General features: G+C 60.4%; 2 protein-coding genes across 3 annotated transcripts; both read left to right on the top strand.

The window, feature by feature from the left end:
- Positions 1-632: 632 nt before the first annotated feature.
- hps5 (HPS5 biogenesis of lysosomal organelles complex 2 subunit 2) lies at positions 633-23,035 on the top strand. Of its 2 annotated transcripts, XM_088611735.1 has the most exons (23): positions 633-832; positions 1,548-1,864; positions 1,946-2,056; positions 2,383-2,447; positions 3,931-4,123; positions 4,263-4,393; positions 5,456-5,671; positions 7,011-7,082; positions 7,411-7,499; positions 7,717-7,895; positions 8,499-8,657; positions 8,764-8,923; positions 9,363-9,477; positions 11,729-11,851; positions 11,951-12,025; positions 12,794-13,197; positions 13,308-13,428; positions 13,828-13,977; positions 15,511-15,630; positions 15,810-15,923; positions 16,039-16,145; positions 20,852-21,134; positions 21,442-23,035. In XM_088611735.1, exons 2-23 carry the CDS (start codon positions 1,757-1,759, stop codon positions 21,500-21,502), a joined length of 3,156 nt encoding a protein of 1,051 aa, XP_088467861.1. In that variant the 5' UTR covers positions 633-832; positions 1,548-1,756; the 3' UTR covers positions 21,503-23,035. The 2 variants fall into 2 exon arrangements, with proteins under 2 accessions (XP_088467861.1, XP_088467862.1); XM_088611736.1 differs by lacking the exons at positions 633-832; positions 1,548-1,864; positions 1,946-2,056 and having other exon boundaries at positions 3,931-4,118.
- LOC148645774 (uncharacterized) lies at positions 10,076-11,722 on the top strand. The gene is made up of 3 exons (XM_088611844.1): positions 10,076-10,240; positions 10,647-11,444; positions 11,510-11,722. The coding sequence occupies exons 1-3, from the start codon at positions 10,076-10,078 to the stop codon at positions 11,684-11,686; spliced, it is 1,140 nt and encodes a 379-aa protein (XP_088467970.1). The 3' UTR covers positions 11,687-11,722.
- Positions 23,036-23,062: the final 27 nt, after the last annotated feature.

Here is a 23,062-nt window from a genome sequence, read left to right as displayed (position 1 = left end):
GAGCATGCGAACTCCACACAGACAGTCGAAGCTGTGTGGCCGCGGTGCTGACCGCTGCCCCAGCGCGAGTCCAGGGACTGGAACCCGCACCACCATGGGTCTGGCCTCCTCTCTCCCCTCCCAGCAGCGCCCAGGAAGGCTCGGGGCCCGTCTCCCCTGTCCCTGTGTCCCTGCCGCGGGGGGGGGGACATGCGAACTCCACACAGACGGCTCCGCTCGGGAAGGGGCCCGGGTCCGCCTGCAGTGGGTCAGTCCACTGCCCCAGCTCGTTCGGCAGGGCGAGTAGAGGGAGGCTCCCTGCTGGGGAGAACCGGACCGGACCCGACTCGACCCGGCGCCTCTGACGTCCTTCTCCCGCGAGCTGGCCGCCACATGCTGACGTCACGTGGCTCGCAGGCGCGTGCAAAAGCATGAAGCCTTTATTTTCGGCTGTTTGCTGACACGGAGCTGCCAAATAACTCCACCGGACTGGAAGGGCAGGAGGCAGGAAGGCCTGTACCAGAGATTCAATACGGGGGGGGGAGTGCAAGAGGGTGACACACCCCCCTCCATCTGTACGCCGCTCTCTCGCGAGTGACGCCACAGCACGAGGAGCGCGGCGCCCCCCCCCCCCTCCCCATCCAGCGGCCCGGCCTGCGTGCCAGCACGGTATTAATGCGCCCCGGGCGGAAAGTAGTCCCGATCAGGAAGGCAGACGGGCAGCTCGAGCTGCAGTCGGGGCTCGCGCGGGGGGAATTCCGGCATCTGGACGCCGCCGGCGCGAGGAGGGCGTGACGCCGCGACGCGGGGACCCGGGGACCCCGGCGCCGGAGAGCAGGGGTGCGAGCCCCAGGTAGGCAGGCAGGCAGGCAGGCTCCGCCGCACCCCGTTCTGCACGCCGCCCCCGGCCGGGCTGTCCGGGTGACAGGCAGGCGGGGAGCCCCCTGTGAGCCGCGATTCGCTGGGCGCGTCTGGGGGACAGGAGGGCAGGCAGCGGGGTCTCAGACTTGCGGGGTTTGACTTCCTCCTCTGCTGACAGTGACCCTGAACGTCTTTAGTCAGTGTTGCTCGAGGAGACCCGACGGGCTAGCGGGGGGGTGTGTGTGTGTGTGTGTGTGTGGATCGTGCTCGCTTTCGGTTTTACTCTGCCGCTGTGTGTGTGCGCTCAGCGCCGCCGGTCTTCCGAGCAGCCCCGGCATCGCGACCTGCCCTCTCCGCCCTGTCCCGGGAGAGCGCGCCTCTGCGGGTTTCCAGCCGGGGAGGTGGCCTGTCCCCCCTGCAGGCAGGCGGGGTCGGGGTGCGGGACTGTCGCCGCGGGGCGCGGCCGCCAGCTGGAGGAAATGCGGCTCCTCGCGCTCGGCGGCCCAGTCATGTGACCCCGGAGAGGGTGATCCTGGCGCACGTGCTGGGTGGGGGTGCGGGGTCAGAGACCGGCGGCAGCTGCAGACGTCAGGAGGCTGGGATCGGGATCGGGGTACCCCGGGACAGAGCCGCTCTCGGTCCTCGTCCTAGTGGGGCGCTCGCACCCGCGGCCGGGCCAGCTGACGGATGTGTCTCCTCTCCTGCAGACACTGGAGCACGGGGCTCTGATCGCCAGACTGTGAGGGTCCCCCTCACCCCTGGACTGGCAGTGTGGGGTACCAGGGGCTGCCCCTCAACCCAGCCCCGACAGTGTGGGGTACCAGTAGCTCACCCCTCTCCCCCCAGTCCCATCAGTGTGGGGTGCCATGTGAGTGGGGCTCTGTCCACTGTGTCCACCGTGTCCACTGTGTCCACCATGTCCACCGTGCCCACCGTGCCCGAGCCCTGCAGCCACGTGCTGGCCGAGCTGGACAGCCTGGACCCGCTGCTGTCCGCCCTGCGCCTGGACTCCAGCAGGCTGAAGGTAGCATCGCCGGCCCTGCGCCGCGGCCGCCGCCCTCGTCCTCGTGTCCGCCGTCCTCACGGCCCTCCTCTCCCTGCGCAGTGCACCTCCCTGGCGGCGTCCCGCAGGTGGCTGGCGCTGGGCACCTCGGCCGGCGCGCTGCACCTCCTCCAGCGAGAGGGCTGGAAGCAGAGGCTCATCCTCACGCACAAGGTGAGGCGCTGTCCCCCCCGTCCCTCCCCCTGTCCCGCCGGCTGTGTGTCTGTGAGGCGCTGTCCCGCCCCCCTGTCCCGCCGGCTGTCCCGCCGGCTGTGTGTCTGTGAGGCGCTGTCCTGCCTGCCGTCCCGCCTGCTGTGTCTCTGTGAGGCGCTGTCCCACTCCCCCCTGTCCCGCCTGCTGTGTGTCTGTGAGGCACTGTCCTGCCTGCTGTCCCACTCCCCTGTCCAGCCTGCTGTCCTGCCCCCGTGTCCCACCTGCTGTGTGTCTGCAGCTGCCAGTGTGATGGAGACACGTCTTCCTGTCTCTCTTCATCTCCACAGGAGGGAGCTATTACTCAGGTGGCCTGCTGTCCTCATGATGAAGACTTTGTTGCTGTTGCATTAAGGTAGAGAACACTAGTGTTGGTGTGAACTGTAGTGCAGGTGTGGTGTTCTACCTGTCTCTCTCTGTCTCTCAGTAAAGGGCTGGTGCTCTACCTGTCTCTCTCAGTAAAGGGCTGGTGCTCTACCTGTCTCTCTCAGTCTCTCTCAGTAAAGGGGTTGGTGCTCTACCTGTCTCTCTCTGTCTCTCAGTAAAGGGCTGGTGCTCTACCTGTCTCTCTCTGTCTCTCAGTAAAGGGGCTGGTGCTCTACCTGTCTCTCTCTGTCTCTCAGTAAAGGGGCTGGTGCTCTACCTGTCTCTCTCTGTCTCTCAGTAAAGGGGCTGGTGCTCTACCTGTCTCTCTCTGTCTCTCAGTAAAGGGCTGGTGCTCTACCTGTCTCTCTCTGTCTCTCAGGAAGGGGCTGGTGCTCTACCTGTCTCTCTCTGTCTCTCAGGAAGGGGCTGGTGCTCTACCTGTCTCTCTCTGTCTCTCAGTAAAGGGCTGGTGCTCTACCTGTCTCTCTCTGTCTCTCAGTAAAGGGCTGGTGCTCTACCTGTCTCTCTCTGTCTCTCAGTAAAGGGCTGGTGCTCTACCTGTCTCTCTCTGTCTCTCAGTAAAGGGCTGGTGCTCTACCTGTCTCTCTCAGTCTCTCTCAGTAAAGGGGCTGGTGCTCTACCTGTCTCTCTCAGTCTCTCTCAGTAAAGGGGCTGGTGCTCTACCTGTCTCTCTCTGTCTCTCAGTAAAGGGCTGGTGCTCTACCTGTCTCTCTCTGTCTCTCAGTAAAGGGCTGGTGCTCTACCTGTCTCTCTCTGTCTCTCAGTAAAGGGGCTGGTGCTCTACCTGTCTCTCTCTGTCTCTCAGTAAAGGGCTGGTGCTCTACCTGTCTCTCTCTGTCTCTCAGTAAAGGGGCTGGTGCTCTACCTGTCTCTCTCTGTCTCTCAGTAAAGGGGCTGGTGCTCTACCTGTCTCTCTCTGTCTCTCAGGAAGGGGCTGGTGCTCTACCTGTCTCTCTCTGTCTCTCAGTAAAGGGCTGGTGCTCTACCTGTCTCTCTCTGTCTCTCAGTAAAGGGCTGGTGCTCTACCTGTCTCTCTCTGTCTCTCAGTAAAGGGCTGGTGCTCTACCTGTCTCTCTCTGTCTCTCAGGAAGGGGCTGGTGCTCTACCTGTCTCTCTCAGTCTCTCTCAGAAAAGGGCTGGTGCTCTACCTGTCTCTCTCTGTCTCTCAGTAAAGGGCTGGTGCTCTACCTGTCTCCCTCTGTCTCTCAGTAAAGGGCTGGTGCTCTACCTGTCTCTCTCTGTCTCTCAGTAAAGGGGCTGGTGCTCTACCTGTCTCTCTCTGTCTCTCAGTAAAGGGGCTGGTGCTCTACCTGTCTCTCTCTGTCTCTCAGGAAGGGGCTGGTGCTCTACCTGTCTCTCTCTGTCTCTCAGTAAAGGGCTGGTGCTCTACCTGTCTCTCTCTGTCTCTCAGTAAAGGGCTGGTGCTCTACCTGTCTCTCTCTGTCTCTCAGTAAAGGGCTGGTGCTGGTCTGGGAGCTGCAGCTGGAGAGACGGGGCCGGCCGGAGAGGGTCTGCATGTCCTGGGAGCACCGGGGCCACGATGTCACCGCGCTGTGCTGGGACACCTCGTCGCTGCGCCTCTTCGTCGGTGACTCCGTGGGGAAGGTGTCCTGCCTGCGCGTCGGATCCTCCCGCACGGGCAAGGCAGGGTCCCGGGTGCCGCGGGCGTAGCTGGGGGGCTTCAGCACATCCTGCGCTGACTGTGAACCTCTGTGCCACAGAGTGCCCATCCTGCACGGTGCGTCTCTGAAGGGCATCTGGCTGTTTCTCTCTCTGCCTGCAGGGGGCAGCGTTCGTGATCTTCCCGGTGCAGACCATCACCACAGTGGACTCCCGTGTGGTCCAGCTGGGCTACCAGGACGGCCGTCTGCTTGTGTCCTCGCTGACGCGCTGCTACCTGTGTGACACAGAGAGGTGATCGCCCGACCTCCTGACCCGTCTCGAGGGCCGAAGCTTTTTTTAGAGATCTCCCAGGAAACACTCGTACTCTCATTGCACAGCAGCCTTATCTGTGTAGCAGTGCATGTTTTACAGTCAGACTCCCAGTGCACAGCAGTCTGATCCACTCCAGGTGTGACAGTGCTGTCAGACTCCCAGTGCACAGCAGTCTGATCCACTCCAGGTGTGACAGTGCTGTCAGACTCCCAGTGCACAGCAGTCTGATCCACTCCAGGTGTGACAGTGCTGTCAGTCAGACTCCCAGTGCACAGCAGTCTGATCCGCTCCAGGTGTGACAGTGCTGTCAGTCAGACTCCCAGTGCACAGCAGTCTGATCCGCTCCAGGTGTGACAGTGCTGTCAGTCAGACTCCCAGAGCACAGCAGTCTGATCCGCTCCAGGTGTGACAGTGCTGTCAGTCAGACTCCCAGAGCACAGCAGTCTGATCCGCTCCAGGTGTGACAGTGCTGTCAGTCAGACTCCCAGTGTGCAGCAGTCTGATCCACTCCTGGTGTGACAGTGCTGTCAGTCAGACTCCCAGCGCACAGCAGTCTGGTCCGCTCCAGGCTTTACACTGCATGTCTCATGCTGTTGATCAGACTCCTGCTTAATAGCATTTTAAGACTCCTGCTTAATAGCACCACTCCGGGTTTTACGCTATTGCCAGTCAGACTCCCTCTGCACTGTGTTTTGATCCAGGTTTTACACCACTGCCAGACAGGCTCCCAGTGCACAGCCTTCTAATCCACCACAAGCTTTGCAGTGTTGCCAGTCAGACTCCCATCGCTCAGCATTTTGAGCCACTCCAGGTTTTACCAGATATGTTAACAGAGCAAGGAAGCCTCTATGTTCAAACAAGTTTGAGGGGTGTAACGTGATGTGGGTATTTTGCTGACAACGGAGCAGGTCTGAATTGTCCAGCTGCTGGACATCTGTACTGGAGCCCAGCAGCTGGTAAGACCCGGAGTGGATCAGATGTAGTAGTGCGTCGTGGTGGACTCGTGCACCTGGACTCACGCTGGGATGTTCCCTCTTCCAGGGAAAAGTTCTGGCGGATCGGGAACAAGGAGCGGGATGGAGAGTACGGGGCCTGCTTCTTCCCGCAGACCCGGAGCTTGGGGGGCACGTCGCCCCTGATCTGCTGCGCTCGGCCGGGGTCCCGCGTCTGGGAGGCCAGCTTCAGCGGGGAGGTGCTGAGCACCCACCAGTTCAAACAGCTGCTGGCCTGCGCCCCCCTGCCCCTGGTCACTCACCGGTGAGGACAGCACCCCCGTGTCCGGTCTGAGAGAGAGGAGCCGAGTGTGTCTCACAGGTCCTGTGTGTTACTCTAGAACAGCACCAGTGTGTCCGGTCTGAGAGAGAGGAGCTGAGTGTGTCTCACAGGTCCTGTGTGTTACTCTAGAACAGCACCAGTGTCCCCGGTCTGAGAGAGAGGAGCTGAGTGTGTCTCACCGGTCCTGTGTGTTGCTCTAGAACAGCACCAGCGTCTCCGGTCTGAGAGAGAGGAGCTGAGTGTGTCTCACAGGTCCTGTGTGTTACTCTAGAACAGCACCAGTGTCTCCGGTCTGAGAGAGAGGAGCTGAGTGTGTCTCACAGGTCCTGTGTGTTACTCTAGAACAGCACCAGCGTCTCCGGTCTGAGAGAGAGGAGCTGAGTGTGTCTCACCGGTCCTGTGTGTTACTCTAGAACAGCACCAGTGTGTCTGGTCTGACAGAGAGGAGCTGAGTGTGTCTCACAGGTCCTGTGTGTTACTCTAGAACAGCACCCGTGTCTCCGGTCTGAGAGAGAGGAGCTGAGTGTGTCTCACAGGTCCTGTGTGTTACTCTAGAACAGCACCAGCGTCTCCGGTCTGAGAGAGAGGAGCTGAGTGTGTCTCACAGGTCCTGTGTGTTACTCTAGAACAGGATCAGCGTCTCCGGTCTGAGAGAGAGGAGCTGAGTGTGTCTCACCGGTCCTGTGTGTTACTCTAGAACAGCACCAGTGTCTCCGGTCTGAGAGAGAGGAGCTGAGTGTGTCTCACAGGTCCTGTGTGTTGCTCTAGAACAGCACCCGCGTGTCCGGTCTGAGAGAGAGGAGCTGAGTGTGTCTCACAGGTCCTGTGTGTTTCTCTAGAACAGCACCCGCGTGTCCGGTCTGAGAGAGAGGAGCTGAGTGTGTCTCACAGGTCCTGTGTGTTGCTCTAGAAAAGCACCAGTGTGTCTGGTCTGAGAGAGAGGAGCTGAGTGTGTCTTACAGGTCCTGTGTGTTACTCTAGAACAGCACCAGTGTCTCCGGTCTGAGAGAGAGGAGCTGAGTGTGTCTCACAGGTCCTGTGTGTTGCTCTAGAACAGCACCAGTGTGTCTGGTCTGAGAGAGAGGAGCTGAGTGTGTCTCACAGGTCCTGTGTGTTACTGTAGAGCAGCACCAGTGTTATTTCCTGTGTCTCTGTACAGACTGACAGATGAGTCTTGAGGTTTGCGGTGGCTGTTTCCTCTCTGCGTGTGAGTGTGCTGGTCTCGGCCCAGTAGTCTTGTCAGAGGCCTGGTTCCCAGCGCAGCAGCTGGGTTTCCTGTGTGGGTGTGACCCCTCCTCTGACCCTCCTCTCTCCTCTGCAGGTGTGAGCCCCAGTACAGCCCCGCCCCCCGATCGCCGCAGTCCATCGCCTTCCCACGCCTCCTCTTCCTCAGGTACGGCCGCCCCTCCCTCGTCCTCTGCAGCTCGAGGTGTGGTGTAGGGCAATAGGTCCAAATCCCAGTGCCATTGCACATAGCCCGAGCCGCTCCGGGTTTTCTATTGCTCTCTGCCAGACTCCTGGTCCGCTCTGGCCCGAGCCGCTCCGGGTTTTCCCGGCTGCAGGCTTCCTGTACAGAAGTCCAGACTGGCTGCTGCAGTGTTCAAGCTGGTAACCTGGCCAGTGTGCGGAGAAGTGAAGATCTTTCTCTGCAGCTCTGAGCCGTCGCGCAGATGGGCTGGGTCACCAGACTGAGCCGCCGAAATGCCTGTGTCTCTGTGCAGTGACCAGTATCTCCTGACCTGGACGGACTCGGCCATCTACATCTTCGTGCCCCAGAGCGCCCAGGTGCTGCTGTGGACCGAGGTCAAAGGTCAGAGGCTCGTCCACCCCGAGGGTGGGACAATGTCTGTTCCCTGAAGTTGCCCGTGCACCCGTCTCTCTCTCCTCGCGGCGGCGCCCTGATCCCTGTCCGTGCCCTCGTCTCCGTCCGGCATTTTCCGATCGGCTTGTCGGGGCTCGTGGGGAGGGGGGGATCGGGGCGGCGGCTGGAGAGTGACCTTCCACCGACCTCTCTGTGACCCCGGCAGATCTGGCGGACGTGGCCGTGGTGCGGAGCGAGCTCTTCTGTCTCCACGGCGACGGGCGGCTGTCCCACCTCTCCTTCCTGCCCGTGGAGCGCTGCGTGGAGAGGCTCCTTCGCCGGGAGTCCTGGGTGCTGGCGGCCACGGTCTGCTGCCTCTTCCAGCACTCCATCGCCCCCTGCAGGGTGAGAGCGGCACTGCGGGCTCCCTGCGCCCGGCCCTGCTGGCACGGTTTGCCTCGCCTCCCCGATTCCTGAGGGGGGTGGAGATCTAATCCTGTCTTTGCCAAAAGAGCATTTTGCTTCTGTATTTGAACATGCTATTCAATATAATATCACTTTATGAACCCTTTACAAATTCTTGCATTAGGAATTTGTCTTGTCACAGACCCCAGCTTGCTCTCCATGAGACACACAGACAGGGAGAGAAGCTGGGGGTCAGAGCGCAGGGTCAGCCATTGTACAGCACCCCTGGAGCAGTTGGGGTGAAGGGCCTTGCTCAGGGGCCCAACGGAGTAGGATTCCTCTGCCGGCCGCGGGATTTGAACCAACAACCTTCCAGCCACAGGCGCAGATCCTGAGCCACAGAGCCACCACACCGCCCCATAAGAGGACTTGCGCTGGTGCCTTAAACACAAACCATCAGCAGTTGATCAGAGCTGCAAGACCAGAGTTCTTGTGTGGCGCAAACTCGTGGAAGACAGCGATGTCGTGTGATTTAAGGAAACAATCCCCCCCAACCCCCCCCCCGGGTTGTTTCCTTCCTCACCGAGCCCTGCTGTTCCTCAGGCCCGGAAAGCCCTTCCCATGGAGAGGCTGGAGCACCTGAAGGCCCAGCTGGACGGCTCCGCCCACCGCCACCTGATTGGCCAGCTGGAGGAGGTGATGTCGACGCTGGAGCCCGTCGACTCCGCCTCCAGCAGCAGAAGGAGCAGCATCTCCTCCCATGTGAGCCCCTCCGACCTGCCCCCTCTCTCCCGGGGCGCTGCCGGGTTTCGGAGGTGGCGCAGAACGCGAGCTCTGAATTGTGTTTTGTTTTCCCCCCGCGCTCCAGGAGAGCTTCAACGTGCTGGACTGCGGAATCTACCGGGTCATCAGCCGGAAGGGCAGCCAGTCGGACGAGGACACCAGCTCCCTGGTCAGCCAATCGCTGTCGGAGGAGGAGCGGCTGAGAGAGCTTAGCTCCGCCCAGGAGGAGGAGCCGATAGAGCAGGGTAAGGGGTAGCCATGGAAACAGCGCCGCGGAGGCGGGGCTTGGTGGCTGCGTGGAGGAAATGTTACCTGTGAGGCTAGATGACATCTCGGTGTCTCCCGTTAATCTGGAGGTGTGATCTCCCTGTGTTTTAAATTAAAGCATTAAAGAATTAAAGCGAACATCTCATTGTAGTGTCCATCGCACCCTCATTGCTGGTACTGTTGCTCTTTGTGCACATTCAGACGCTGTTTATTTACTTTATTTACTTCACCTGTCTGTTCAACAAGTGATTTGCCTTTGGTGTGTGTGTGTGTGTGTGGTTTTTTTTTTTACATCTGTCATCTGTGTTTGCCTGCCCCCCTCTCGTGTCCCTGTGCTCTCTCCCTCCGTCCTGCCATCTCTCCATCTCTCCGTGTCTACCCCCCCATCCCCTCCGGGCTGTGCGTCCTGTCCCCCAGAGCCCCAGCCCAGCGACGGCGCCGAGACCGACCGAGCCGAGCCCGCCCTGCAGTTCCTCCCCCTCTCATTCCGCCCCAAACCCCCCCGCGCCACGCTGCAGGCCGTCAGAGACAGGTAAGGACCCCCCCCCTCACCCCCCTGGCTGGGGGGGCCGCGCTGTCTTCACCCCCTCTCCCGCCGCCGCTGCTGTCGGGTTTGGATCCGGTCCGGTCGCTGTCCGGCGGCTGTGGTCAGCGAGGAGCTCTGGGATACGGCCCCCTGGCGTCAGTCCTGCGCGCGCGTGAGGGGGGAGGGAGGGAGGGCGCTGGTGCGAGCGTGAGGAACAGCCCGGCGACTCTCGATCGTGCACGTCAGGCCCCCCGCGGCGCGCCCGGCGCCGAGAGCCCGCCGAGGGAGGGTGGCCAGGCCTGCGGGCGGGCAGGTTTCTGTCCTGCTTGGGGGGGCCCCCACTCGGAGAAGAAGCACCCCCCCATTAGGACCTGTAAGAGCTGAGCGGGGGGGGGCTCTGAGGAGCCAGCTCTGGCCGAGACGCTTGTCTCGTGTCCCCCCCCCCCCCCTCCCCGCCGAGCCGTTCCTCCTCCCATCATGCCACGCTCCGGTCACGTGACCCGGGTCTGGCGGTGGCTGAGCGAGCACAGGCCCAGAGACAGCTGGCCTCGCTTCTGCTTTTCTCCAGCGCGCCGTCCCCGGGGAGGGAGGGGGGCGAGAGAGAATGAGAGAAGTGAAAATCAGAAACGGGGCTCGCTGGGAGCTCACAGGCGAGCGAGAGAGAGAGAGTCTCCACCCTCCCTCCCTCCCCGAGGCTCAGACAGCCGGGGCTCGGCTCGGCTGGGGTCGGGCTGCTCTTTTCCGGTGGGCAGGAGCTGCGCCCTCGCAGGTAAGGGAGCTGCTGTGCCTCCTCTCACCTGGCCGTCTGTCCGAGACCGCGCTCGGGGGGGCGGGGCGCCTCCTCCCCGGTCCTCCCTCTGCTCCCCCTGGGCGGGATGGCGGGGACAGAAGCACGAGGCCGACACGGACGCGGTCTCCGTCGTTCCTCTCGGCAGGGGCGAGCACGCTGGGGCTCGCGTGTGTTCAAGCAGAGCAGTTCCTTCCTCTGCAGTTGCTGTCCTTGGGTGGAGTTTGAAACGAGCCGTTTGTTAGCTTCAGGTCGTTCAACCTGTGACACGTGATCATTGAGCTGCAGCGTCTGCTGTGAAGCTTGTACCGTACTTTTACAATGGTATATCCTGCTGTAGGAGAACTAGCACAACGTACTTTCGCTGTAGCGTGTTTTTTTTTAACAGGATTTATCTTACTGGGACTGTAGCCCCTACTGTAACAGGACTGTCCTACTGTACTGGGACTGTAGCTCCTACTGTAATGGGACTGTCCTACTGTACTGGGACTGTAGCCCCTACTGTAACAGGACTGTCCTACTGCACTGGGACTGTAGCCCCTACTGTAACAGGACTGTCCTACTGTACTGGGACTGTAGCTCCTACTGTAATGGGACTGTCCTACTGTACTGGGACTGTAGCCCCTACTGTAACAGGACTGTCCTACTGTACTGGGACTGTAGCTCCTACTGTAATGGGACTGTCCTACTGTACTGGGACTGTAGCCCCTACTGTAACGGGACTGTCCTACTGTACTGGGACTGTAGCTCCTACTGTAATGGGACTGTCCTACTGTACTGGGACTGTAGCCCCTACTGTAATGGGACTGTCCTGCTGCACTGGGACTGTAGCTCCTACTGTAACAGGACTGTCCTACTGTACTGGGACTGTAGCTCCTACTGTAACAGGACTGTCCTACTGTACTGGGATTGTAGCCCCAACTGTAACAGGACTGTCCTACTGTACTGGGACTGTAGCTCCTACTGTAACAGGACTGTCCTACTGTACTGGGATTGTAGCCCCTACTGTAACAGGACTGTCCTGCTGCACTGGGATTGTAGCTCCTACTGTAACAGGACTGTCCTACTGTACTGGGATTGTAGCCCCTACTGTAACAGGACTGTCCTACTGCACTGGGACTGTAGCCCCTACTGTAACAGGACTGTCCTACTGCACTGGGACTGTAGCCCCTACTGTAACAGGACTGTCCTGCTGTACTGGGACTGTAGTCCCTACTGTAACGGGACTGTTCTACTGTACTGGGACTGTAGCTCCTACTGTACTGGGACTGTAGCTCCTACTGTACTGGGACTGTCCTGCTGTACTGGGACCTGTGGGAGAGGGGGACTGGGAGGGCTGGGTTCAGCAGGAGCCCTGAAGTCTTTCCGGGCTGGAGCTCCGAAACGGGTTTGTTACTGGGGGGTTGCGGGGGGTTGCGGGGGTGCTGAGACCGCGGCGCGTTGATCTGCGGTACCTCTGCTCTCTCCAAGCGTGTCGAGCTTCGTGAAGAAGACCACGGAGAAGATCAACACCCTCCAGATGAACTCCGACCTCTGGCCCCGGCCCGACCCGCCCGGGGCGGAGGTGGCCGAGGAGCCGGACCCGCAGGCGGAGTGAGTGCCGAGCCCGTCCCCCGCCGGCCCGCGGCGCCGCTCGCAGTCGGCCTGCTCTCGAGCCCCGGCGTGGCCTGTTGTGTGTTCTGTGTCGCGCAGGGAGCCCGCGGACGGCCGCCGGACCGGGCCGGAGCTGGAGCTGCAGGAGCTGAGGGAGGCGACGGAGCGCGCAGTGTGAGTCTCTCGAACCCACGCACACACGCGCACACACCCTGCCCCGCACACACAGGCACGCACACTGCCCAGTACGCACCCTGCCCCGCGCACAGCACACACACCCTGCCCCGCGCACAGCACACACACCCTGCCCCGCGCACACACAGCACACACACCCTGCCCCACGCACACACAGCACACACACCCTGCCCCGCGCACAGCACACACACCCTGCCCCGCGCACGCACGCACGCACACACCCTGCCCCGCGCACACACACACACACCCTGCCCCGCGCACGCACGCACGCACACACCCTGCCCCGCGCACACACACACACACACACACCCTGCCCCGCGCACACACACACACACACACCCTGCCCCGCGCACGCACGCACACCCTGCCCCGCGCACAGCACACACACCCTGCCCCGCGCACGCACACACCCTGCCCTGCACACAGCACACACACCCTGCCCCACGCACGCACACACACACACACCCTGCCCCGCGCACGCACACACACAGCACACACACCCTGCCCCGCGCACAGCACACACACCCTGCCCCGCGCACGCACGCACGCACGCACACACCCTGCCCTGCACACAGCACGCACGCACACACACCCTGCTCCGCGCACGCACGCACACACCCTGCCCCGCGCACGCACGCACACACCCTGCCCCGCGCACGCACACACACACACACTCTGCCCCGCGCACACACACACTTTGTCTTCGTCTCCTAGAGCTCTGTGCTCACCCTCCTCCCCCTCCCCCAGCTCCCAGATCCAGGACCCCCTGGTGCTGCTGGACCCGACGGCCCTGGCGCTGGTTCTGGACGAGTGGCTGCCAGTGCTGGACCGGGCCCTGGGCGCTGACCCCCGTGACCCCCCTGACCCCTCGCCGGGCCAGGACAGCGCCACAGAAGGGGGGCCCCCTGCTCCCCGACGCCAGGAGGACCCCGAGAGTGCGGGGGCCCCGGGGGTCCGCGTGTCCCCGCCCTGGCCTGTGCCCGCCGCGCTGACCGAGCTGGCCACACTCGCCCTGGAGCTGGGCCGCCTCCCCGCCGGCCTGGCGCGCCGCGGCTTCTTCCTGCTGGACCTGGAGCGGGCCCGCCGGGCCTGCCGGCCGCCGGCCCCGGGCCCGCCCGCCGTCCGGGCCGCCTACACGGCCGGCCTCCTGGGTGAGTCCGAAACCCGGCTCCGGCTCCCGACCCGCCCGGCCCGGCCCGGCCCGGCCCCTGGGAGGGGGAGCGGGTGTTGACGCGGGGCCCGTGTCTTTCGGTTCGCGCAGAGCTGACCCGGTCCAGTCCCGTGGTCCGGTTCCTGGAGAAGGGGGACTTGCTGAAGTCGCTGCGTCACCTGCGGGAGCTGCAGCCCTGGTCCGGCCCCCTGCTGCTCGCTCACCTGCACAGGTGAGACCTCAGCGTGTGCGTGTGCGTGTGCGTGTGGTTAACAGTGCTGCCTCGCAGCGCTGGGGCCCTGGGTTCAAACCCTGGGGTGCTGTCTGTGTGGAGTTTGCATGTTCTCCCTGTGTTCCCATGGGTTTCCTCCCACAATCCAACAGCATCTGGCTAATTGGTTAATTGGCTTCTGGAACAACTGACTCTAGTGTGTGGAGTGTGTCTGTGTGCACCCTGGCTTCATCCAGCTCCCCTGCGACCCTGAATTGGCAGCAGCGTTTAGAAAATGGCTGGATGGGTACTGGACCACAAACTCTGTGGTGTCCTTACTCGCTCTTTTCTTTCGTCTCTCTTCCTCTGCTTCTCCAATCCCTGCCCCCTGCTCTTCCTCTCCCTCTTCCTCTCCCTCAGGCTGTACGAGAGACACGGAGAGCTGGCCGTCCGGTCCTTCGGCCAGTTCTATCCCACAATCCTGCCCGCGGACGTCCTGGCCATGTCCAAGAGGAGCCACTTCCTGGCGTACCTGGACAATCTCGTCCAGTCGCAGCCCGAGGAGCGGAGGTGCGGGGTGGGGTCAGAGGTCGCGTCGGTGCTGCTGGGTGGACCGTTTTTTACCAGCCGGCATCGGGGTACCCGCAGTGGGGCGGCCAGCCAGGGGGGGCGCCTGCTCGTACTTGTTTTTCTGGGTCGGGAAACGGCTTTGGGCTCTGTGCGATCATTGTGTGGAGCCGTTCGTCGGTATCGGGGCGCAGGTCTGTTTATAAGGCTGACGGCACCAATCGGAGCCTGAGTGCTCGACTGAAGTCAAGTGCTCATCTTACCTCCTGGCGCGTTGTGTCTGTACAGGAGCCCGTCTGCCGAGTCGAGAGAGGGTGTGTGTATGTGCGAGCTTTCCTCAGATGTCCAGGGAGGGCGTGGGGTCCCTCTTATTCCTGGGGGGGCGGTGTGGTGGCTCTGTGGCTCAGGATCTGTGCCTGTGGCTGGGAGGTTGCTGGTTCAAATCCCGCGGCCGGCAGAGGAATCCTACTCCGTTGGGCCCCTGAGCAAGGCCCTTCTTATAAAATATACTTTATTCGGAAAAAAAACACATCTCAAAAGGAAAACATCTCTTACAATAACACTCCACAAGTTAAAACAACGGCGGAACGGCGGTGATTGTCCGTTTTCAATCCTTGCAAGGGTGGGCGGATTTGCGCTATTATGAGAGTCCCTCCAAACCCTACCACTTGCTGTAACCCATTAATCCCTGTACAGGGTCCATAGTCCTTTCCAGTGCTCCCCTGCCGTGGGGAAACCCCATTTTGCAACGTCGCGCTTCATCCTCCTCCTGAGGTCCGCCAGGATCCTCTCTTCCAGCTCCCTCGCTCCCCACTTGTTGTTGTGCCGGATGAGATTGTTCCTCGCGTCCCACAGGCCTTTTTTAGTGAGGGACAGCAGCAGCCACATCAGGAACTGCGTCCCCTTGTCCAATCCGGTAGGTTCCAGCCCCAGCAGAATGTACTGGTAACTGAGCACCGCACCTGTCCCCAGGAGTTGCATGGTGTTGTCCATTCTGCCCCACACCGCCTTGGCGAAGGGGCAGCTCCAGAACACGTGCTCCTGAGTCTCCTCGACGAAACACGTGTCCCGGGGGCAATGCGGATTCCTGGAAATCGAGTGTCTGTAGAGGACCTCTCTGGTAGCCAGTCTCTTGTGAACGGCCATCCAGTTGAGGTCCTTCAGTTCGTTGTCCAGTTCTTTCGGCTGCGTTCTTTCCCAGACTTGTCTGGGAACTCGCAGCCTTTCGTTGGCGACCAGGTGCCCCCTCACCTCTTTGTACAGAGCTCTGTGGTTGGTGCAGAGCTCTGGCTGTCTCGTGGCCTCGTACCTCCGGCTCCACTTGACAGCGTGGGTGTAGAACTCCGGTCGCCTCTCTGCCTTGGGCCCAGTGACCCTGCGCTCTGACCCCAAGCTTCTCTCTCCCTGTCTGTGTGTCTAATGGAGAGCAAGCTGGGGTATGCAACAAGACAAATTTCTAATACAAGAAATTGTAGTGTGCGCTCTCTCTCGACCGCTCTGCAGAGCGCACACACAGCGCTGTCCTTTCCCCACCAGACCCTGCTTCCTGGCCTCCCTGCTGCAGCCCGAGGCCCTGCGACAGGACTGGCTGGAGCTGGCGCTGTCCCATGATGCCCCTCAGAGGGCCGACACACTGACTCCTGACGGACGCCCCAGGTACCCTTTAACCCTTCACCCCAGCCTGGGTCAGCGTGCTACGGACTCGGGAGGCGGCTCAAAATGGCCGTGCAGTGCATCGTTTAAACGTTGTCGCGACCTGAGAGGGGATGCAGGGGTCGTCCAGAAGTCCTAGATTTTGGTGGGGGCTGACTGCTGTAATTCCTCCTGCCCTCCAGGTGGCGCTCTCACCTGTTCAGGTGGGGTTACAGTCGTCTCATTTCCCTCTTTATTGGGCTCCCAGCTGACCTGGCTTCCAAGCAGCAGATGGCAGAGACCTGTAGGTCCCACGGGTGAGCACACCGACCTCCGACCTGTTGCGTGCGTCTCTGGGCTCAGCGCTGTCGGGCGAGGGGGGGGCGAGGAGTGGCGAGGGTGTCGCTCTGGGTGACGGGGTGTGTGTTGCAGGTTCTGGCTGGGCTACCTGTCCCTGTGCAGCGAGCTGGACCGGAGAGCAGAGGCCTTCTCCACCATCGCCTGGCTGGACGACATGAGCCTACTGGAGGGTCCCAGGGGTAAGATCTTTGTGCCCCTCTGCTGCCCCAGGAGCCGGGGCAACTACCCTGAGTTTTTAAAACGCACCCAGGAGCAGAAAAGAGAAATACACCCCTTCCTCTTCTTACGAATGTTCGTCTTGTGAAAATTCGATTCTACGAGTTGGTATCTATAAACACCCTTCGTTTATATGTAAATATCTTGCTTTCTTGTCTATACTGTAAATGTCTGTATTTTTTTGTTGCGTCTGTGTTTGTTTTGCTTTTAGCAACACTGATTTTACTCATCGGTCAGGCCCAAAAAGCACCTTGAATTGACCTGAATTGAATTGTTACCCCCATTTCGAGTAACGAAAGCCCACTTCGAAACGACGCAGACACGGTACAGGAAAAGCGCCGATCGTCTGCGTCCCCTGGCGCTCGCTCACGTGGGGGAGAGCCAGCACAGCGCTGCGGAGAGGCCCGAGAGTTCGCCGCGCCCTGCTTCCTGCTTCCTGCGTGTTCGTTAGATTGTGCCATTTGTGCTTCAGCCTTGATCACGGACAGCTGCAGCTGTTCGGAGAATGAAACTTGTGGCTGTATCGAATAAAACAAGAAAACAAAGAGGTTACCCTACAGTACTCTACTGTATTGAGGCTTGAGTAATGATATCTAGCTGGATCAGCTCCGTTTTTTATTACTAAAAAGACAAACCCACCGTTTGAATGTGAGTTGATATTGTGTCAAAAGTAAAAGAATGGATGGCCGTTTTGGGGTCCGGAACGGATTGTAATCTTCCCCAGTAAAAGATCATGGAGATAGCTGTTTTTTCTTTTGACGAAAAAAATACAGAAAGGTTTTCTGGACACGCATTCCGTTCTTTAAAAGGGGGTACGGGCGCACACCTCCTGGCTTTCGGACTTCCTGAAAAGGTCACTGCGGGTTCACTGGGGTCAAAGCGGATCTGATTTGACCCTGAGCTGAGAGCTCCGTCTTTGGGGCCTGTCTGTTAGGAGTAGCGCAGGTGATCGGTACTCACTCAGGTGAGCGAGCGCAGGGGATCGGTACTCATTCAGGTGAGCGAGCGCAGGTGATCGGTACTCACTCAGTGAGCGAGCGCAGGTGATCGGTACTCACTCAGGTGAGCGAGCGCAGGTGATCGGTACTCACTCAGTGAGCGAGCGCAGGTGATCGGTACTCACTCAGTGAGCGAGCGCAGGTGATCGGTACTCATTCAGGTGAGCGAGCGCAGGTGATCGGTACTCACTCAGGTGAGCGAGCGCAGGTGATCGGTACTCACTCAGGTGAGCGAGCGCAGGTGATCGGTACTCACTCAGGTGAGCGAGCGCAGGTGATCGGTACTCACTCAGGTGAGCGAGCGCAGGTGATCGGTACTCACTCAGGTGAGCGAGCGCAGGTGATCGGTACTCATTCAGGTGAGCGAGCGCAGGTGATCGGTACTCATTCAGGTGAGCGAGCGCAGGTGATCGGTACTCACTCAGGTGAGCGAGCGCAGGTGATCGGTACTCAGGTGAGCGAGCGCAGGTGATCGGTACTCACTCAGGTGAGCGAGCGCAGGTGATCGGTACTCACTCAGGTGAGCGAGCGCAGGTGATCGGTACTCACTCAGGTGAGCGAGCGCAGGTGATCGGTACTCATTCAGGTGAGCGAGCGCAGGTGATCGGTACTCACTCAGTGAGCGAGCGCAGGTGATCGGTACTCATTCAGGTGAGCGAGCGCAGGTGATCGGTACTCATTCAGGTGAGCGAGCGCAGGTGATCGGTACTCATTCAGGTGAGCGAGCGCAGGTGATCGGTACTCACTCAGGTGAGCGAGCGCAGGTGATCGGTACTCACTCAGGTGAGCGAGCGCAGGTGATCGGTACTCACTCAGTGAGCGAGCGCAGGTGATCGGTACTCACTCAGTGAGCGAGCGCAGGTGATCGGTACTCACTCAGTGAGCGAGCGCAGGTGATCGGTACTCATTCAGGTGAGCGAGCGCAGGTGATCGGTACTCATTCAGGTGAGCGAGCGCAGGTGATCGGTACTCATTCAGGTGAGCGAGCGCAGGTGATCGGTACTCACTCAGGTGAGCGAGCGCAGGTGATCGGTACTCACTCAGGTGAGCGAGCGCAGGTGATCGGTACTCACTCAGGTGAGCGAGCGCAGGTGATCGGTACTCACTCAGGTGAGCGAGCGCAGGTGATCGGTACTCACTCAGGTGAGCGAGCGCAGGTGATCGGTACTCACTCAGGTGAGGGAGCGCAGGTGATCGGTACTCACTCAGTGAGGGAGCGCAGGTGATCGGTACTCATTCGGGTGAGCGAACGCAGGTGATCGGTTCTCATTCAGGTGAGCGAGCGCAGGTGATCGGTACTCAGGTGAGCGAGCGCAGGTGATCGGTACTCACTCAGGTGAGCGAGCGCAGGTGATCGGTACTCACTCAGTGAGGGAGCGCAGGTGATCGGTACTCATTCGGGTGAGCGAACGCAGGTGATCGGTACTCACTCAGGTGAGCGAGCGCAGGTGATCGGTACTCACTCAGTGAGCGAGCGCAGGTGATCGGTACTCACTCAGGTGAGCGAGCGCAGGTGATCGGTACTCACTCAGTGAGCGAGCGCAGGTGATCGGTACTCACTCAGTGAGCGAGCGCAGGTGATCGGTACTCATTCAGGTGAGCGAGCGCAGGTGATCGGTACTCACTCAGGTGAGCGAGCGCAGGTGATCGGTACTCACTCAGGTGAGCGAGCGCAGGTGATCGGTACTCACTCAGGTGAGCGAGCGCAGGTGATCGGTACTCACTCAGGTGAGCGAGCGCAGGTGATCGGTACTCACTCAGGTGAGCGAGCGCAGGTGATCGGTACTCACTCAGGTGAGCGAGCGCAGGTGATCGGTACTCACTCAGGTGAGCGAGCGCAGGTGATCGGTACTCACTCAGGTGAGCGAGCGCAGGTGATCGGTACTCATTCAGGTGAGCGAGCGCAGGTGATCGGTACTCACTCAGTGAGCGAGCGCAGGTGATCGGTACTCATTCAGGTGAGCGAGCGCAGGTGATCGGTACTCATTCAGGTGAGCGAGCGCAGGTGATCGGTACTCACTCAGGTGAGCGAGCGCAGGTGATCGGTACTCACTCAGGTGAGCGAGCGCAGGTGATCGGTACTCACTCAGTGAGCGAGCGCAGGTGATCGGTACTCACTCAGTGAGCGAGCGCAGGTGATCGGTACTCACTCAGTGAGCGAGCGCAGGTGATCGGTACTCATTCAGGTGAGCGAGCGCAGGTGATCGGTACTCATTCAGGTGAGCGAGCGCAGGTGATCGGTACTCATTCAGGTGAGCGAGCGCAGGTGATCGGTACTCACTCAGGTGAGCGAGCGCAGGTGATCGGTACTCACTCAGGTGAGCGAGCGCAGGTGATCGGTACTCACTCAGGTGAGCGAGCGCAGGTGATCGGTACTCACTCAGGTGAGCGAGCGCAGGTGATCGGTACTCACTCAGGTGAGCGAGCGCAGGTGATCGGTACTCACTCAGGTGAGGGAGCGCAGGTGATCGGTACTCACTCAGTGAGGGAGCGCAGGTGATCGGTACTCATTCGGGTGAGCGAACGCAGGTGATCGGTTCTCATTCGGGTGAGCGAGCGCAGGTGATCGGTACTCAGGTGAGCGAGCGCAGGTGATCGGTACTCACTCAGGTGAGCGAGCGCAGGTGATCGGTACTCACTCAGTGAGGGAGCGCAGGTGATCGGTACTCATTCGGGTGAGCGAACGCAGGTGATCGGTTCTCATTCAGGTGAGCGAGCGCAGGTGATCGGTACTCACTCAGGTGAGCGAGCGCAGGTGATCGGTACTCACTCAGGTGAGCGAGCGCAGGTGATCGGTACTCACTCAGTGAGCGAGCGCAGGTGATCGGTACTCACTCAGGTGAGCGAGCGCAGGTGATCGGTACTCACTCAGGTGAGCGAGCGCAGGTGATCGGTACTCACTCAGGTGAGCGAGCGCAGGTGATCGGTACTCACTCAGTGAGGGAGCGCAGGTGATCGGTACTCATTCGGGTGAGCGAACGCAGGTGATCGGTTCTCATTCAGGTGAGCGAGCGCAGGTGATCGGTACTCACTCAGGTGAGCGAGCGCAGGTGATCGGTACTCACTCAGGTGAGCGAGCGCAGGTGATCGGTACTCACTCAGTGAGCGAGCGCAGGTGATCGGTACTCACTCAGGTGAGCGAGCGCAGGTGATCGGTACTCATTCAGGTGAGCGAGCGCAGGTGATCGGTACTCATTCAGGTGAGCGAGCGCAGGTGATCGGTACTCATTCAGGTGAGCGAGCGCAGGTGATCGGTACTCACTCAGTGAGCGAGCGCAGGTGATCGGTACTCCCTCAGGTGAGCGAGCGCAGGTGATCGGTACTCACTCAGGTGAGCGAGCGCGGGTGATCGGTACTCACTCAGTGAGCGAGCGCAGGTGATCGGTACTCATTCAGGTGAGCGAGCGCAGGTGATCGGTACTCACTCAGTGAGCGAGCGCAGGTGATCGGTACTCACTCAGGTGAGCGAGCGCAGGTGATCGGTACTCACTCAGGTGAGCGAGCGCAGGTGATCGGTACTCACTCAGGTGAGCGAGCGCAGGGGATCGGTACGGCTGTAAACTGTGTGTCTAGTTCTGCCTGCTGCCCATGTTCTCGGTTGCCCCTGTCCATGACTACTTGTTGTGAGTATCACCTGTAGCCTCACCTGTCTGCCTCCCCGGCTCTGTCAGGTGTTGTGCCCGAGTCTGTGGACGAGTGGAAGCTCCTCCTCCAGCTCTCTCAGCGCCATGGCGACCAGCCGGCCGCCGGCCCCGCCCCCGGCAACGGCGTGGCCAACGGCTCTGCGGACAGGGCGGGCCGGGTCAGCCCGGAGAATGTGACGCTGCGGTTGGCCTGCGTGGTGGGACCCGACCGGGCCCTGTCGGTGCTGGAGGAGTGCGGGGCGAGGGTGGAGCCGGGTCCTCGCTCCGGCCTGGTCTGCGAGCTGCTGAGGGTGGCCGAGAGACGGCAGAGGTGAGCCGGGCGCGGTCGGGCTTGGGGTTCGTCTTCGAGCCGCGCGGGTCGCACGCACGCACCCCCTGCCGCCGGTCCCATGGCGTCGCGCCTTGGTGTTATCCCCCGTGAGTCCAGTTCGTTGACGTTCACGCCGATCTCCCGGCTGAATCGGCGCTTGACTGCCTTCAGAGACCCTCCGGACCCATCTGGCGCTGCGGGCCGGCCTGTCCGGGGGGTGCAACTATGGCCGCTGCTTCTTGGCCTCGCTCGTCTTCGCTCAAACCGAGCCTAACCCCGGCGCCTGTGTTTCTCTCTCCCCACTCAGGGCTCTCATCCAGGCCATGCTGGAGAGGTGCGACCGCTTCCTGTGGTCCCAGCAGGCCTAGCTCTGCAGCCTGGGCACTCTCGCGCTGGCAGCAGCGGAGCCTGGCTGAAGCCCTCTCTCGCCAGGGCCCAGCGGGCACAGATCCCACACCAGTCAGAGCACGAGCACGGCTGGCGCTCTTAAACCCCCGGTCACGATGTGTGGAAAAACCGGCAGGAATTTCCAGGCTGAGAGGTTGAGATTTAGTGGAGTGAAACCACGTGATAGTCGTTTGAACAAAGTAGTTTTCCTTCCTCCATTGCTCCCAGAATGACTGAGCTGCCTCAGAGGTGACTTGGCCTCCATGCACAGCGATAAGCAGCCTCTAACCTAGTTCTGTTCACGCAGAAGCACCTGAGAGCACAGTCGGTGCACAGGAGCAAGACCGTGATTTTTGGTAGTGGGATTCACTGGAAGCAGGCAGGCCCAGTTCTGTTCCGCTCTCTGGTTCTGTGCACTCACAGCCCGGCGAGCCTGAGTGTTCAGTCCGTCTGGGTGTTTCAGGTGCTTCTGTTGAAGGGGCAGTGGCTGCAGAAAAGAGAAAAGCTTTGGGGCGAGGCGTTCAGCACTGGAAGCTGGTGCAGCGCAGCCAGCACGGGTGTGATCTGGCCCACTTCCTCACCGGGCCGGAACCACGTGGCTGTCAGCTTGGTGCCCAGGACTTTGAACGATCCCGGGTGGTCTAATTGTCTCTCTGCCCGCAACGACTTACTATTAGGAGTTAGGCTTATTTTCATTTATAGCAGATGAACAAATTAGTGTTGTTATATATGCAAATATATGCAGATGATTTTTTAAAGTATGGAATGCTGCAATAACTATATGTAATTTTTTAACTGCCATTAGTACCGCAGGACCAGATTGACCACTGGAGTATTAATTATTGTTTAGTATTAATTAGGAGGAGCTCAGTTCGTTCTGCTGAGAAATTCCAGAAAGGCGTTAGAGAGCAAAGCCCTCACTCTGAGCAGGTGCTGGAGCTGTCGTCCGGCCTAGCGAATGACAATCTCCGACCGACCAGGATCGGTGAGGACCGCAGGCAGCAAAACCGCGCAAAACCTCCTCCGGCCAGGCCAGACAGCTCGTCCCTCTTCATCAGACCACGGGCGGCACTGCCCTTGGAGGAGGGATCTGCTGGGAGGGCTTGATCGAAGCCCTCCTCCCGTTTGTCTCCCACAACCTGCTGGCGGCAGCTGGGTGGAATCCCATCCCGATTTCCCTACAGCTCCCGGCAGGGCCAGGTGGCCCTCGGGACAGATCCCCGGAGGCCTGCGGTGACCGTCCCGCGCGTGTCCTGTGTCCCTGTTTTGAGTCCGCTGTTAATAAATCAACACTGTGAAGCCGTCTTGTTTCGGAGAGCAGGGAGCCAGGGCGCTCCGCGCGCTTGGAGAGGAGCTCCCTGTGGGTCTTCCTCCCTCTCTCCCTGCCCCCTCCTGCGCTTTCCTTTCCCCTCCTGCCCTCCAGCCTGGGCCCTAGTGGCTGGATAACAATTCATTGTGTGTGAGCTGTATGTAAAACCCCTTAATAATAATAAAATAATAATAATAACTCCTTACACTTATACAGCGCTTTTCTGGACACT

Source organism: Lepisosteus platostomus, chromosome 18 (genome assembly GCF_059453375.1).
Source record: "Lepisosteus platostomus isolate fLepPlt1 chromosome 18, fLepPlt1.hap1, whole genome shotgun sequence".
Lineage (NCBI taxonomy): Eukaryota > Metazoa > Chordata > Actinopteri > Semionotiformes > Lepisosteidae > Lepisosteus > Lepisosteus platostomus.
This window is presented reverse-complemented; position numbering and strand designations above follow the sequence as displayed.